At 31.2% G+C, this 16,790-nt stretch overlaps 1 protein-coding gene across 1 annotated transcript in view; it reads right to left on the minus strand.

Moving 5' to 3' along the window:
• LOC134690178 (low-density lipoprotein receptor-related protein 6-like) overlaps window positions 1–16,587 on the minus strand; it is a 30,530-nt gene extending 13,943 nt beyond the window's left edge. The window contains exons 1-7 of the mRNA XM_063550156.1: window positions 16,291–16,587; window positions 7,535–7,982; window positions 4,663–4,915; window positions 3,761–3,908; window positions 1,968–2,081; window positions 1,081–1,344; window positions 194–356 (exon numbers count right to left, since the gene is read on the minus strand). Of these exons, the coding sequence (XP_063406226.1) occupies window positions 194–356; window positions 1,081–1,344; window positions 1,968–2,081; window positions 3,761–3,908; window positions 4,663–4,915; window positions 7,535–7,982; window positions 16,291–16,348 (1,448 nt within the window). The 5' untranslated portion in view covers window positions 16,349–16,587. The remainder of the gene's footprint in view (window positions 1–193; window positions 357–1,080; window positions 1,345–1,967; window positions 2,082–3,760; window positions 3,909–4,662; window positions 4,916–7,534; window positions 7,983–16,290) is intronic.
• Window positions 16,588–16,790: the final 203 nt, after the last annotated feature.

The raw sequence follows: 16,790 nt of genomic DNA on the forward strand, positions 1-16,790 counted from the left end.
TAATAAATTTTAAAGGAAGATTCCAGAAAAATATATGTTCGTCTTATTAGTATTATCCCAAGTATTTCTATATGAAATTTGAAATTTTTTGTCCCAATTTAAAAAACATCAAATATTTAGGACCAATTTTAATCCTCCTCCTTTATGTGTTCTGGAGTCAAAGTCGGTAATATGTAAAAAGTATAGGTCTTACCTTTCCAACGAACTTATTGTTATATATGTTGGTTTTTGTAGAGTTATTACTGCTGATGGAGTAGAAATTGTCTGAGTTGTTCCGGAAATAGCTCCTTTATAAATCACATTAGACCCTGATAGTGTCCAGTAAATGTTATTGGTCGCCCAATCATAGGTAAGACCTTTTGATAAAAAAAACCAACAGTTTTGCTAAATATATCTTTCATATATAACAAAAATAATTTTAAATATATTTTATGTATGCATTTTTTAGTCATAAATTCTTTTACTGATCTGAAATTAATTTTACTATTTCAACCATAACCAATCTCCAATCCCTCACTTGACACTTGACCTCATATGGTCTTTATCGTGCTGATCTCGGCCTTTTTTTTAAAGTTTAATTTAATCACTTATAAGTCGATTTTCTTACACCGAATTCGGAATGATTTGTCATTTTCAAATAACATAAATACAAAATGCTGACGCTATTTGCTAAACAAGATGAGAAAATAGTCTTTTCCATGCACTACTCGTTTACCACTATTATTCCTCGGGTACGGACCATTACGATAAATGTGAATGAAATGTATTCCAAAAATATAAAAAAAAGTTATATGGTATCCATCCATAATACACAATTAGTACACGTACAGCAAAATACACACAAAAAGCAAAGGATCAGTGCTTTGGTATTGATGTTCTTCATCTCAAAGTATGTCTATATAACAGTCATAAATAGATTTTAACAGAAATATTTCAACAGAGGTCTCAGTCGTCAGTCATATGTACTTAGTCGTGTCCTTGTTTGATATGTGTAAAAATAATGTACACTATCTTAATAAGGCAGGTCGAAATTTCTAAATTTAAAAATTGTATCGTGCCATGCAGTTTAAATACAATTACCTGTTATTTGGCTGGAAGCTGTATATATCGATGATGCAGTTTGATAAAATTTTTGACTGTATATTGTTGTGTCGACTGTAAAGTAAATTTCATCTCCGGCAACGTTAATCGCTAAATGAGTTATCGTTCCTGATGAGACACCTCCTACATCACAATCTGCTTCTATCTTTAATAGCTGGTTTATGTTAATGTAGGTTATAGGAAGGGCACAGATTCTAGAGTTGTTTACAAACACAATACTTCTCTCCAGTACGTGAGTTTCAGCTAAAACACATGTAAAACAGTTGTACAAGACAAATACAGTTGTATTAATTGTAGGTAAAAGCAACGTCCACGTTTCAAATTGATGGCAATGTCAAAACGACGTTAAATGTAACATTAGCTACAAACACATCTACAGTCAGATATTTATAGAGCGCGACCAGCTCTAGAAATCAGTATACACGTAAATAGTTATCGAAGGTACCAGGATTATAATTTAATACGCCAGATGCGTAATTCACGAAGTCAAAAATAGTCATAACATACGCTGTAATTACAAAGGAGAACAGAGATGACCTAAGTGATTCAAACTATATATTTTTCAATTAAACGAGTATATTCTTAACGTCTTAGAAATAGTAAATTTTGGTTTAAGAGTCCATAATAATGTTCCTCATTTATTAATTGTAACTCTAAAATCAGTTATGTTAGATTTTGTTCAGATTAGAAAATAAAAAGATTCACTTTGGATTGTTTCTTACAAGTATTCATCTGTTGGTACCCTTCTGCTGTTGTTTGTCTTATGGTCGGGTTTTTGTCTCTTTGACACATTCCCCAGTTTCATTCTCAATTTTATTTGTTCTTTCTGATTAAATCTATTAGTTAATCGTATTATAATTTCTAACCTGTACATTGTAATCCGTCAGTATGAAGTGTGTAGCCATCTTGACAAGTGCATGTTGCTGCGGAGTCAGATCCTATGATGCAGATATGTTCACAACCTTTGGTTGCACAAGCAGCTGTCGAAATATAAGGTTAATCAGAGTTAAAATTATTCATACTTTAAATGTTTTCTTATTTCTTGTACAGCCTGTTATTCCGTATTTAAAACAATAATACTGTTACGACATTTAATGCGTATTTTATTCAATGTTTAATGGTTACTGAGCAAAATCAAATTTCTTTTTTTTAGCAAATTTGAAGCTGAAACAAAACCTTTCTAAAAAACGATAAAGTTATATTAAGGATGTATTATTCTGATGTTTCAGTCTCGTTGAAATCTCGTTCTGGATCTATTTCCAAAACCTATGATACAACTGGAAAATATCATTGATTTTTTAAAATATTATAACCACACATAACTCTGTGAAAAAAATGTGTATTTGCAATCAATAATTTTTGAGTAATCCAGTTTTCAAATTTTTAAACCAATCAAGTCACTCTTTCTAGCCAAATTTTGAGAAAATGTGTGAGGGGTGCAAAATAAATATTTTTCAAGAATCATGTACATCCCATATCGTTTCAAATTTCTTAGATATGTATTTTGTCAATCTTTTATGACCAAACAGTTTAAATAAAATGCATTTTGTTCTTAAAACAGAGAAAAATCACAAATTTACAAAATTCGCAGCATGGTAATTTTTTCATAAAAAAGCATCAAAATATGATAAACTGTCATTTATTAACACTTACCTATATTTTTTTTTAAAGTTAAATTTATTCAGATTGGTCCACTTCATCTTTATTGAAAGTATGAAAAAAAAGTTTAATTGTGGAACTGTTATTTTTCTCCGGATAAAAGCCAAAAATAGGTAAAAATTGATGAAAAACGGGTAAATCATCAAAATTGGGCATTTTCAAAGGGCCGTAGCAAAAGAAGAAGTGCATTACCATATGATTTTTTTCTTCACCAATTATTTTGTTACAGTCTTATAACCCAAAAATCAGGTTAAGACGAATATTTAATTCTAGAAATTTTTGACTTTTCAGAGGTGTACATCCTTAAACATTTATTCATTCATATCATTCAAAATGTTTCTTTTTTAAATTCATTGCATTAAGATGTCAATGTAACCATTAATTTAATCAGACACTTTAAGAAATGATGTAATCATTAATTTATTGTAATCGTACAAATGACACAGTAATTGTAATTTAATCAATACCATTGAAAGTTATCAGACCCATCTCTGCTCGTGTATGAGCGGTCGATGTATAATAAATATTTGAAGTACATGTTTATACTGTAAATCCCAAAATAAAAATCGTTGAATGAACGTTTAAAATAGTTTAAGATTGCAATGGCATCATGTGAGTAAGAGAGGAAGATGTGGTATTTACTCCAATGAGACAAAATTTAACAAAAGACCAAACGAACCTAAATTCACCACATAGTATGAGATTCTTGCAAGGATATTGACTAATTTACTTTTTTTTTTAAATGTATGCCTAGCCGAAAAGCAATTTTATACGGAAAAAATTAAAAATTTAAAGAAAATTACTCATCGAAGGATACTAGGCTTATCCTAAAGCATTTAGTTCTCTCTAATATAACTTCATTCATAAATAATTTCATGTCAAAATATATACTTGATGAACAACAATTTTTCATAAAATATCCCTTATATATTGATTTCTAGTCTTGAAGAAAAAAATATATAGTTTTCATGAAACTGAATTTACAGCAAATCGTACGAACCATTGCTGACAACCTGGTTTTCATTTGTATAGTAGCCTATAGATGACACTTTCACACCAGGTCCATATGGGTCACTAACTGGACTGCCATCAGTGTCAGAAAACACTAAGATTTCGTTTTTACTTGTTTCCGACACAAAAACGAAATTCTGAAAGAAATACGAAGCATGCAAAATTAAGTTAGAAAATTGTTAATAGTAATTTTAATTACGTTAAAAAAACACCTTGAATTTTGCATTTCAAATAGGAAGCACATTAGCCCGTCTATATGGACGTTGATTCATAATGAATATATTGTTGCATAGCCATGCGATACTCCACTATTAGTCAATTGTTTTTTTCTTTTAATATGTTTTGAAAATTATGAGTTATCTATTTTGCTTTACACATTAATCAATTACAATCAAACCACTTTAAAAATCGCATACACTCGTAGTTAACCATGTTAACATCTCTAAATGTCAATTATTTGCAACTCCTGTCTTATTACCGATACATTTTGAGCCTCAATTACAACGGTAATATAAAAAAAAGATGTGATATGATTGCCAATGAGACATCTATCCACAAAAGACCAAAATGACAAAAACATTAACAACTATAGGTCACCGTGCGGCCTTCAACAAAGAGCAAAGCACATACCGCATAACCAGCTATAAAAGGCCCCGATAAGAAAGACTTGCTAACAAAGTATGTTTTCTCTTGTTCTACGGATGACTTTTACAGACGGAATGTATTTTATTCTGGACGATTATCAATCTTTTATGAATCTTCAATCACATATGGTCTTCACGTATCGTTTTTACTTCACTACTTGATTTATTCATCTGTACAAAGGCTTAATTATTAAAAAAAAAATAACACATATATATATACAGAGCGTAATATTTTTGAAAATCTTACTTTATAAACTTCTATCCCATAATACTGTGCATTGGTGTCCGTTCGGAGGACTTTTCTATCATTGCCATAAAAATCACATGACTCGATAGTACCACGGATTGGGTCTGTCCAGTAAATTCTATTGCTGGTTGTGTCAACAGTAATGGACACTGGCCGAATAAGGCCATGTAAGACCAATACATTTCGCTCTTTTCCTTCCAAACTAGAACGTTCTATTTTTGGTTGTTTACCAACATCAGTCCAAAATATCCATCTATCCAAATGAAGAGAGAGAAAAAACACTGTCGATTAAAAAGCTAAAGTTTCACATTGCATTTAAATCTAGATGATTACCCAATCGCTACGGGCCGCCGAATAAGACTCTTGTGGTTTTGTACACGAAATTCAATTTTGTACGGACAAAAGTGACTTTTGTTCAACAAAAATAAGTTCAGTTTAACAAAATTTGTAACATACTACAAGTTTAAAATTTTGTGCTACAAAATTATCTTTCAATGGACAAAAGTCACTTTCGTTATGACAAAATTCATTTTTGTTACACAGACTTGACTTTTGTTACCTAATTTGAAAATTGGGCGACAAAAGTCAATTTTGTATGCAAATTAGTTAAGTTTAGATTCTGTGAACTAATTTGCATACAAAATCGACTTTTGTGAGACAAAATTGACAAAATTGAATCTTGTCTGACAAAAGTAACAAAATTGACTTTTGTGTGACAAAATTGAATTTTGTGTCACAAATTGAGACGAAATTCAATTTTGTAAATTTTGTCTCACAAAGTCAATTTTGTCTCACTAAAGTCAATTTTGTCTCACAAAAGTCAATTTTGTCTCACAAAGGTCAATTTTGATTCACATAAGTCAATTTTGTCTCACAAAACTCAATTTTGTCTCACACAATTGACTTTCGTGTTTTAATTTCCATAATAGGTAACAAAAGTCAATTTTGTATGCAAATAAGTTTATATTTGCATACCTTTTTGACAAAATTCATTTTTGTCATGACAAATGACAAAATGAATTGTGTCTGCAAAAATGAATTTTGGAACACAAAATTGAAGTTCTCATTAAAGCAGTCTGTATCACATAGTTTCGTAAAAACACAAGAGTCCCATTCGGCGCCCCGTAATCGTTGCACCTAGGATTATCACACATTTTTAGTGTTTATAATTTAGACAAGTCGTGCTATATTGCCAATCTCCTATGCAGAGTTATCGGTCCCCCCCCTCTCTCTCTCTCTCTCTCTCTCTCTCTCTCTCTCTCTCTCTCTCTCTCTCTCTCTCTCTCTCTCTCTCTCTCTTTCTCTCTCTCTCTCTCTCTCTCTCTCTCTCTCTCAAAAGAAATAGAGAAAGGATCGATAACTCTGCATGGGAGATAGCTATATCTATATTGCGAGTATATCTTTATATTTCCCTACTATCATCATGATCATTTGTCAGTTATTTAAAATATTTCCCCAGCATATCAAGAATCCAAATTGAATATTTTATATGATGTACAGATTTATTTTGAAAAATTAATACAAAGTAATTAACGGACTTCAGTTGAAAAGTTTTGTAATTTTATATAAAAAAAAGGTACAATATTTTATTACAAGTTGAATTACATAATGTTGTGTTTAAACAACTTTGTCAGATTCGAAACCTTCAATACACCTGTCCGTGCTTTAAATAAACCAAATAGTAATACATGTGGTAGTCAAAATTGGCATTATTCACCAAACTTGTTTATTATATAACACAATGATTGCGAAAACATTTTCATTTTAACTTTTAACCCCTGTGCAAACATTGGCAAACATAAATTCAGAATAAGATATAAACTAAATTTTCTTCGACAAAAAGTATTTAAATCTATGACTTTAATAGCTCTTAAAACACGTATAACTAGATGCAATACATGTTGCATGTCGTATAATATATACACTTGATTGTCGAGCAATCATTAATTTTTATTCAGATAGTTTGTTTTACATCTATTGATATATACTGGTCCAATAAATAAAGTAAAATAATTACAGTGGCATAAAAACTGTCTAGCATATTAAACTGTATTAAACTACTACATGTGTTATTCCGTCATGCAAAAACAAAAACATTTAGTAAACTGAAAAGGCTCTTTTTTTTTTTATTTTTGTCTACTTTAAAATCGATCATTAAAACTCTATAAAATTGAGAATGGAAATGGGGAATGTGTCAAAGAGACAACAACCCGACCATTGAAAAAAAAAACAGCAGAAAATCACAAACAGGTCTTCAATGTAGCGAGAAATTCCCGCACTCGGAGGCGTCCTTCAGCTGGACCCTAAATTTGTGTCCTTTTCACTGGTTTACAGTAACAGCGTAATGTGCCCAATTCGTCTAGTATTTGATAATATTTTCATGAAAGATTTAATGATAAAAGTAATCATTATAGATATTTGTTTTATGATCTTTCTGTTTTGCAGTTTCAAGTTAAAATACGACCTATTATCATATGTGAAATAAATAAAAATGAGTGTGTGAAAACAGTAAATGAAGTTTTCTTGGTAACCTATCTTTATTCAAACTCGATACGTGACGAACTAATGGACAGACTCACGTACTCAAGCACATAAATATTTCCTCTTATAGTGTTTCCCTTGGTTTCCCTTTAATTTCTCACAATCTATTTATATTTCTTAAACAGTGGTATACTACTGTTACCTTATAATTTCTATCATTTTATTTGGTAATCAGGTCTAAAAAGCAATTTGTTTTGTTTCTTCAGAAAATGATGTTCCAATGAAACATGTGCTCTTACAACAAAAATCTGTTTTTACACTTAGTGTCGGTTGGCGGGTTGCTATATATGAATGTAAAGTAAAATAATAATAGAGAATAAAGTATACGTACTGGTGTGAAGGTTCAACAGCTATCCCGGTTGGGATATCTAAATACTTATCAACGACAACTTTGAATTTATCATTAATGGTCGCTCTTTCAACAGACGCAGGAAGTGGTAGCATCCCAATCCAGCCGAACGTACCATCACACCAGTAAACATTTCCACTTAACCAATCAACTGCTACGTGTCCAACAGTAGTGGAGGTTCCAATATAAGAATACACATTTATTTTGCTGGTAATATCTGATAAAAAGATTGATTTTGTTCCTTTATAACTAAAAACCAAGTAATTCCGAGCATGAAAATAAGACGTGCCGTGAAGTCCTTGGAACTTTTGCGTGAAGTTGATGCCAGTACTGGTCGGCTTTTTATTCGAATCTGTCCATTCTTTTGTACCATTCAGAAACCATACTACATTACTTCTTGTTGTACCGAATAGAAAGTTGTCCGATGGAACTGAAAACAAAATAAAATATGAATTAAGGTTTATTTATTAATTGTTTACAAAACTTTGAAATTTTGAAATGCTAAGGCTTGTCTCGCTCAGAAATAGATTACCTAAGTTGTATTTTGCAAACTTTTAGAAACCTTTGGTCCTCGATAATTTCCAACTTCGTACTTTATTTGGCCTTTTTAACTATCCTATATTCGATCGTCATTGAGCAGTCTTTTGTAGACAAATCGCACGTCTTGCGGAAATACAAAATTTTAGTCCTGATATCTATGACGAGTTTATTCACAGAACATGATCAAAAGCCAACGGTTTAATGTAAAAATGTAAAGGCAATGCGAAGAGATCAGTACATGCTGAACAAAAAGAATTAAGATGAACCAGACTACGTAGGTAAAAATTAAATTTTAAAACCAAATCATGCATGTTAATAAACAATTTCTTATAAACTAGGAAGTGTTGTTTTTAATTAATACAAGAGTTTGTTGCAGGAAGTGAGGGAAACTAAAAATGGGTTTAATATTTTGACTGTTTCGATACAACTATAGGGAGATAACGCTGTAAAAATTAGCTTAAGGTGGTACCTAACACTACAGGGAGATAACTCTGTAAAATCAGCAGAACGTTTTGATTACGTTGTGTTGTTAAGGTTGCAGTCTTGTAATTGACTGCTCCATAGGCTTACATGTTAAACAGCTGATCTTTGAAAATAAAAAAATATAAAATGCTACATAGAAAAAAAATTTCATGATCATATCATGCATGTACTAATGTGAAATTGTGATTTAATCGAAAAAAAAGAGGGTGTTGCCACGAAGAATAAAAAGTTACGCAATCCTGAAGTCAAAACATTTTTTTTCTACTTTCTGTTTGCTATTTTTACTAGGCCGCACCACTTCCAGTAAACATGATATCCTTCCACTTTCCTGGATTGATATCCCCAAAAGATGCAAGATTTTTTTTAAAGTCTATATATATGTTTCAATTCAGCATAAACCTATAATCATGATAATCAAACAGAAAAAATTGAGTTCAGAAAAAAATTCAGAAAAAAATGCACTATTTTGTTTCCCTCCATGTTTTGACATGCACCGGAAATTGGAGTTGTAATACAAGACTGGTACCTATAACATTCATGAAATGTCTTAAAAAAATAATTCATTTACTTAGTTTCATTAAGTAGCCATATTTGAACATAAAAAGTGCCATTATTAGAACTGTTTGGCTATATTAATGAAAATAACCCCACTATTTAAGCAGTACCCCTTTCTGAAAACAGGCAAAATTTGGAAATCAGTCATGTCTTCTAAATGATCTGTAAATCTCATTCTAGTCTATCTTCATGAATGTTTTTCTATTATTTGGATACTGTGGAGCTAGAAAAGTATTCTAATCTATTATTTTTATTTTTTTCCTCCTGTTTAAATGAACCACATTCAATAGTTTACCCCTCCCCCTTTTTTCAATGAAATCTACCCAAGTGGGCCTCTTCTTTAAGTCAAAATTGAAAAACTACCCAAAACTTTTTCATATTGAAGAATTTGCTACAATACAACTATCTGGACACAAGAAAGACCATACCTTTCTCTTGTTTGACTATACTGGTCTTTATACATGCCTACTATATCATGGTTTTTAGACTGTACTTGACCCACCAATGCATATAAAATTTGAAATAAAATTCAAGAAAAAACAAAATGAATACTCATGTGAGTGTTTTTGGTTAGAATATTGATTACTTGTCACACCTAATCACAAAAATCCATGTCATGATGAATAGTTTTAGAAAAATTCTACTTTTTAAACAAATGTTTAACCCAAATATGGAAATTTCAATTAACCATGCAGTTCCGCAGACAGGAAAAGAAGTATAGACTCATGAAAAATGAACATTTTATGAAAATCTTTTCACCAAAAGTTCATTTTATACATATTCTACCTAAATGTCAACAATTGAGCCATGAAAATAATAACCCTAAAGAAAAAACAGTACTTTTGTATGTAGCTGTCTCTTCAACTTTGCTCTTATTTTGAATAAAACTGTGCTACTAAAAATTGCATCATAAGAAGAAGATTTCATTGAGAAAAAAATCTTTCTATGTTCTTTTTAATTGAAAATCATGTATGTAATACCATCAAAATCTCAATTTGCCTCAAACTGTTGTGCTTTATATCTATTAATACTTTTGAATGGTGTCTAGTATGAAAATGCATAATTATTACATAATTACAGTTTTTTCAGTGTAACTTGATACCCCATAATTTTTTTCTCTTAAAAAGTTCTTAAATCATGATGTTTTATCATTCTGGGCACACATAAGTCCACATGAACTACTTCCTTGCAGTGAACATATGAAAAAATTACCCTATGCAGGGAATGTTAAGCTTCTCAATGATCAAAATAAATGTTTGTCAAACTGCTATATAACCAGTGTATTTTTTTTTAATAAACGGTTGGTTAAAAGTTTTTGATTTTTCTATATTTTTGTCAAAGGGTCAAAAGTAAATACTTTGTCAAAGTTTTAAGAAAATTAAACGAGCCAAATTAATTTTAGTTCAAGTGTTAGGTACCACCTTAACGTTTTACTCAGGTTCCATTGTTCAGAAAATACAAAAGCTTATCAATGATCAAAATTGATGTTACATGTAGTTATACACTTCTGTGTGTCTAATGGAAACTATAGCAGAAAATCAAACAGATCTGTACTAATATAATGACAAGTGTTCATTATATTCTGTACTTATATATATAGCGGGTTATATGATCGCCAACTGTCTTCTGATTTCATCTCGATAGCTAATTGGTGTGACAATACACACAAAATGCTAATACATATGATCGAGTCCATTCATAACTATTTATTTTTATTTAGACTTCTTGTAATTTGGATATACATTTACTTAATAGTATATGTTCATGTTATAAATCAGAAAGGCCACTTAAGTCCGATTCAATGAACATTAATTTGACTAACTAATGATTAAAGTACCTTATTCAAATAGAGATAAAACAAATTCATTATTACATTAATTATAATGGTATACACTATAGTGTATTTGAACATGACATGTTGCGATAAGATATAGAGAATCAATGTGTTGCAATCGATCTTTTTGTAAACTGTTTGATTTTGAAAAGAAAATTTAAGTTTACTTTAGTTTAACCGATCAATTACAGTGTCGTGCTTTTGTAAACACACAATGTTGAAAAAAATAAATTTTGTAAAAAAGATTTCATACGGCTATTTAAAATATCGGTATCAAATACATGTCGTATATTATGTCATAATTGCAAGTTTTATATATAGCAGATAATATCAAATTACAGGTTTTACTTATTATCTATAGTTATCAAAACAGTTGGTATCGGATTTGAATCCCCTTCCTTATGAACTGTCAAGATAGTATGTCAGAAAACGAAATATCTTGAACTAGACTAAGATGTAAAACGGATAAAATTGCATATTGTGTTGAAAAAAAATCATCATACCTTCAATTGCAAATACGAGCGTACGGAATCCCGGAAAGTCAAAGCTACCTCTCTTTTTTAAATTTAATAGCAATGATTATAGTTCTCAACAATATGAGTCAAAAAGATATCTACAATGATCAACAGCGATTCTGATTTCCTTTGATACCAACATTACCAAAGTATTCTTTACATTGTAAAATTTACACGTATGCGTATATGAAGGAACTTTTAAAATTTTAAAAATCAAATGTTTTACTTGCTGGTATTTCCGTTAGACAGACCCCGTATTACTGTGTTACAACGTTAGAGTAACACTGTCCTAGATGTTCTACGAATGAGCTCGTACGATTTGTTTAGAAAAATTTCGAAATATATTACATAAGAGAGCTGCCAAAATTGTCTTCGTTAGTCCTGTTCAGAAGAGCTGTTCTATATATAAAAAAAAATACTGTGGATTCATTAATATTCGTTGGATATCAATGTTCGTGATTTCGTGGGTACAAGGGAACCACGAATTTAAATGTTCAATGAAATAAATATATTCAAAAGAAATGTATGCAGACTTTCCCAAAACCACGAAAGTATATATCCACAATTATACAAGATTTCCTCAATCTACGAAAATTGATATCCACGAAATGAAATGAATCCACAGTATATGGGTTTGTTTCAACCCTGGATAAAACCGTTGAATGATGATTCAACTCTTTATCGTCGTGTTGTGTTTTGCTCGACACACGTCTGTTTCTACATACTGGATAGTATACACTTTTGTTTCTGATTAGGTAATTTGAGTAGTTCGATAATATTGGCGAACCCATGCATGTAGTGCTAATGTACTAATAACCCTGTAGGTTGACGTCGGAAGTTGCCTAGGGTATGATGTTGTGAACATTGAAGTCTTTCAAAAGGTAAGTCGTTCCATTCCAAGGTCGGATCCAGGATTTATGAAAGAATCAGAATTCTATGACAGGACTCTCTTCAGTAAGAAACATTATGGTTCATTTTATGATTTGCGATCAAATAAATCTTTAAAAAAAAACATTATGTGAAATGAAATTGTTTGGCGTTCAGATCGATTGGTAGGGCGTATGCTCTCTACGCCATCCCCTGCACACCCCTGTCTCCGCCACTACGTTAAAGTGTCATTGTTTTGAAGAGAAAAAATAGTATTTTCTAAAAATTTATAAAAACAATTACAAAATATGTTGTCAAATATTTTGATATATTTTAATACATTATGATTGCATGTTTCAGTATTTCCTTAAACATTTTAAAAGTAAAATTATTGCAATAATTCAGAAATAAACTTTTGATTTAAATACCAAAGCATACAACTGTTTTAGCATCATGATGCGACATGACATGATCAACATAATTGGCCATTCAACATTAAATTTGCTTTTTAGATAATCATTAATGAAAAAACGTACCTGGTGCATAGCATGTTTCAACAAGTAAAACAAATACATGTTATTTAAGAAAAATACCTAATATTCATGTCTCAATGGCGTGTTTGGTGGATAATTCAAAAACACCATTAATAGAATAAACGAGATATCCAGTTATAAATAACCCATTCATCTTGGTTTTTTTTTGGGGGGGGGGGGGGGGGGGGCAAGGATAATGATTCTTTTTTTCTTGCGATCTTTTACGAAGAACATAAGTCCATTTAAAAAAAAATAAAATCTGTCTTTCTTTCAAAATATTTAACATCAGTAAAGTTGATGCGTTTTTCATTATTTCATCCTGCAGTCAACCTTTTTACTATATGTATACAGATGTACAGAAAACACCAAGCTATGTACATACAATAGACTCCTGGTATCCTCCTTCTGCATCGTGCTTTCTGTTAAGAGCTAACGTTATGGCATGTAAATGATTAAGTCACGTCAATTTCATGAAAAACGAAATTCAATGATTACTGTATATGAAAAAAAATAATACAAAATCAATTGCAGAATAAAGGCGATATCTGTTTAGCATCTTTCCATATCAACTGTATTTGTGCTGGGATCGAAACGTGAGCAATAGTTCACTGAAGATTGCTTTACACACAGCAGAAGACACTGAACAGTTATTTTGTATATTAATACCTCTGCAGAAAGATAGAAGCGTTAAACTTTCTAACATTATTCACCATCAGCTCAGAAACTCAGGTAATGCCACGACATCACGATGAATTACAAATGGTGCTACATGTAGTTAAAAGATTTGCGAAAGTTTTAAAGAACTATAAAAAGCACCATTGTACAAACAGGCTTACTGGCAGTGATAATTGGTTGGAGTGTCACCAATATTTGTAAATATTCTACAGAACAGGATGGCAAATCGTAATTTAAAATGAAAGCGTTCAAAGGTGAAGAAATGTGTGAGAATCTGCATCATCTTATTATCCGTCTTATATCCAACTTTTAACAACGGCAAGACATTAATGCATGCCACAACTTCAGAATGAAAAAGGCGAAGATGAAAAGGTGAATGCATAGACAATAGAGATTTACTGACTAACTTGAAAATTAGACTCTAAAACCAGGTGCCTCCTATGATTCAATAAACTGTTTTTATGTTATGGACCCGAAACGACAACTGTAAAAAAAAAACAAGCAAGAAATCAAACGGCATGATTTATATACAAAATACTGATGGAAACAAGATTTATGCACAAAATACCAAGGGAAAAAATTAAAACAGCAATAAACGTCAAATCAATGAAATACAGACTGCCAACTTGAGAATGGGGCGGATTTACACTAGTTTGAAGTCGCGAACACTCCCCATAACCTGGGACAATATCACAGTGTCACTGTGAAAACTGACCAATTTGAAAAAAAGAAAGGATTGCAGGCAGATGAAACATACATAAATGAAAAGATAAATGAAAATAAACAAATTACTGACATTATAGCCCTATTTAAATGAATTCAAGACAACCAGTCTGCTACACAAGCAAAAAAAAAAGATAACCCTTGATAACAAAAACTGAAAACTTGATCTCTTCAGTTTGAAACCTTTTCAACAAGGACGCTACTGATCATACATGTACAATAAAAAAGGATCTGCTTACTAGACATAACAAAAGTAAATTGAAATCGAAACAAATTATAATATCTTGTTATAACTTCCCTCTTCTTCAAAACGCGACAAGAAAGGTAGACTGTAGGAGTTTCAAGCGAAGTACATGTGACCTACCGAATTAGACGCATTACAATTACAAAAATCGAGACAACTTGTTTTTTTAACTATTTGAAAAAAATCAGTGTATTTAAACTATTTTCAATTATACAAAGAAGTTTTCGCACTTTAATTTTGAGAAGTTATATAACGTTCTATCTCAAATAAGTGATGTAACGGTGTTTTATTGCATTGTATTTTTCTTTTGAATCATTTCATTTTCTTGTTACTTGAGAGTTTGTAAGTCTGAGTATTGAATTGCCGTAACTAAAAACTTATCCTCATTCACCCAAATGTGACCTAACGAAGTAGACTAATCACCGACTTTGTAATAACATTAGCAACACAACAAATGCAACATATGGAGCAGGATCTGCTTACCCTTCCAACGCACATGGGATCACTTTCGATTTTGGTTGGGTTGATGCTAAGTATTCATTCTTTCGTTTTACATGTTGTGTATTGTTTGTTTTGTACTCTTTGTGTCTTTTTTTGCTGTTTTTTTTTGCAATTTCGTGTTCAGTTTGTTTTACATAAATGCGTTTGATTATCTTTTATGTATATTAACCTCTGTCAGAACTATTAAACATTGTCAAACAAATGAAACATAATATCTACCATCTTTTTAACGACTTCTTTTTCCACCTTACAATAAGGCATTTGAATTAAGCTTTTGTAACTCCAGCCTCTCCGTTTTCAGTAACGCAACATGTTGCAACATTAAAGAACTTCGACATCATTTCTAGTTAATGTTACTATTTCATTCGTTTTCATATCTAAAAAAGGCTGTAATAATTGGTGTAGCCCAAATAATTATGACGTATTGAAAGGCTCACAGGAAGGCGTCAATGCAATATCAAAAAAGCTTTTCAAGACGTCGTAATTTTTGGACTATGACAAGTGAAGCTTTAAACTACAACCCTATATAGTTATCAAAGATTCCAGGCTTTTAATTTGAAACCCAGACGCGCGTTTCGTCCGAATATTAAGACTTATCGCCGAAGCTCATATCAAAATAGATATAAAGCCAAACAAGTATAGAATTGAAGAGGATTGGGGACCCAAAATACCAAACATTTGCGCAAAATACGGCTAAGGCAATTTCATACTTTAATAAAATAACCATATAGTTGCTGTTCATATCAACACCGAAGTGTTGACTACTGGGCTTGTGAGCTCTAGTACGAAACTTCCACCAGCAGTTGCATCGACCCAGTGGTGTAAATAGTTTTCAAAGATGTCAGGCTTTTAGTTTGATATGCCAGACACGCGTTTCGTTTACACGAGACTCGTCAGTGACGCTCAGAATAAAGTAGTTATAAAACCAAACAAGTATATAATTGAAGAGCATTAAAGCCAAAAATCTCTAAAATTTGTTGCAAATACGGCTGAGGTATGCCTGAATTCGATAAATAATATTATTAGAAATAGTCCAATTTACATGTATGTAGCACCACTTTACCAATAAGAGTGTTCAATGACTTTATCCGATTAAAGCGCAACTTTACAATTCCACTTCATTTTAACTATTTACTTACAAGTCATTGTATGAAAAATGCATTTCTTAAAAAAGTTTTGTTATTGATATAAATTAAACGGAGTACATTTTCTTAAATAGAATCATAAAACATATGCAAACAAAAAATAAACTCAATGAAAATACTTACTTTGACATTTGACGAACAATATCTCACATAGAACAACAAATATATGAATAATCCTCATTGAAGGGTTTCCAGCAAGATATCCAATACAAAGCTTCTAAAGTAAGTTTCACAAATCACACTTTCTTCCAAGTCATTGACAGCTTGATTAAAACGTACCGTTCACCGAGATTTATGTTTTGTGATCGAGGTACTTCCTGGTCAAATGTACCGATATACATGTAGTCCTTGAATCATTTATCATTTTATGTTAAACTCTCTTATTTCAAATAAACTACATGGATGATCTGGTCCAGGGTATTTATTTTCAATACTCTACCACAATTTTATGAGATGTGATTACTATTGTAAGCATTTAAATTGTGTGTGCATTTTAATTTTAAGTTTTTCTCTAGAGCAAATTGGAAAAGATATTCAACATACCTTTAATGATCTTTTATCAAATGATTAATTTATCTTATTTGTGTATATCTTTGTTATATATTGTAAAATTGATATGTGGT

The sequence above is a fragment of the Mytilus trossulus genome, chromosome 11 (genome assembly GCF_036588685.1).
Source record: "Mytilus trossulus isolate FHL-02 chromosome 11, PNRI_Mtr1.1.1.hap1, whole genome shotgun sequence".
Classification (NCBI taxonomy): Eukaryota; Metazoa; Mollusca; class Bivalvia; order Mytilida; family Mytilidae; genus Mytilus; species Mytilus trossulus.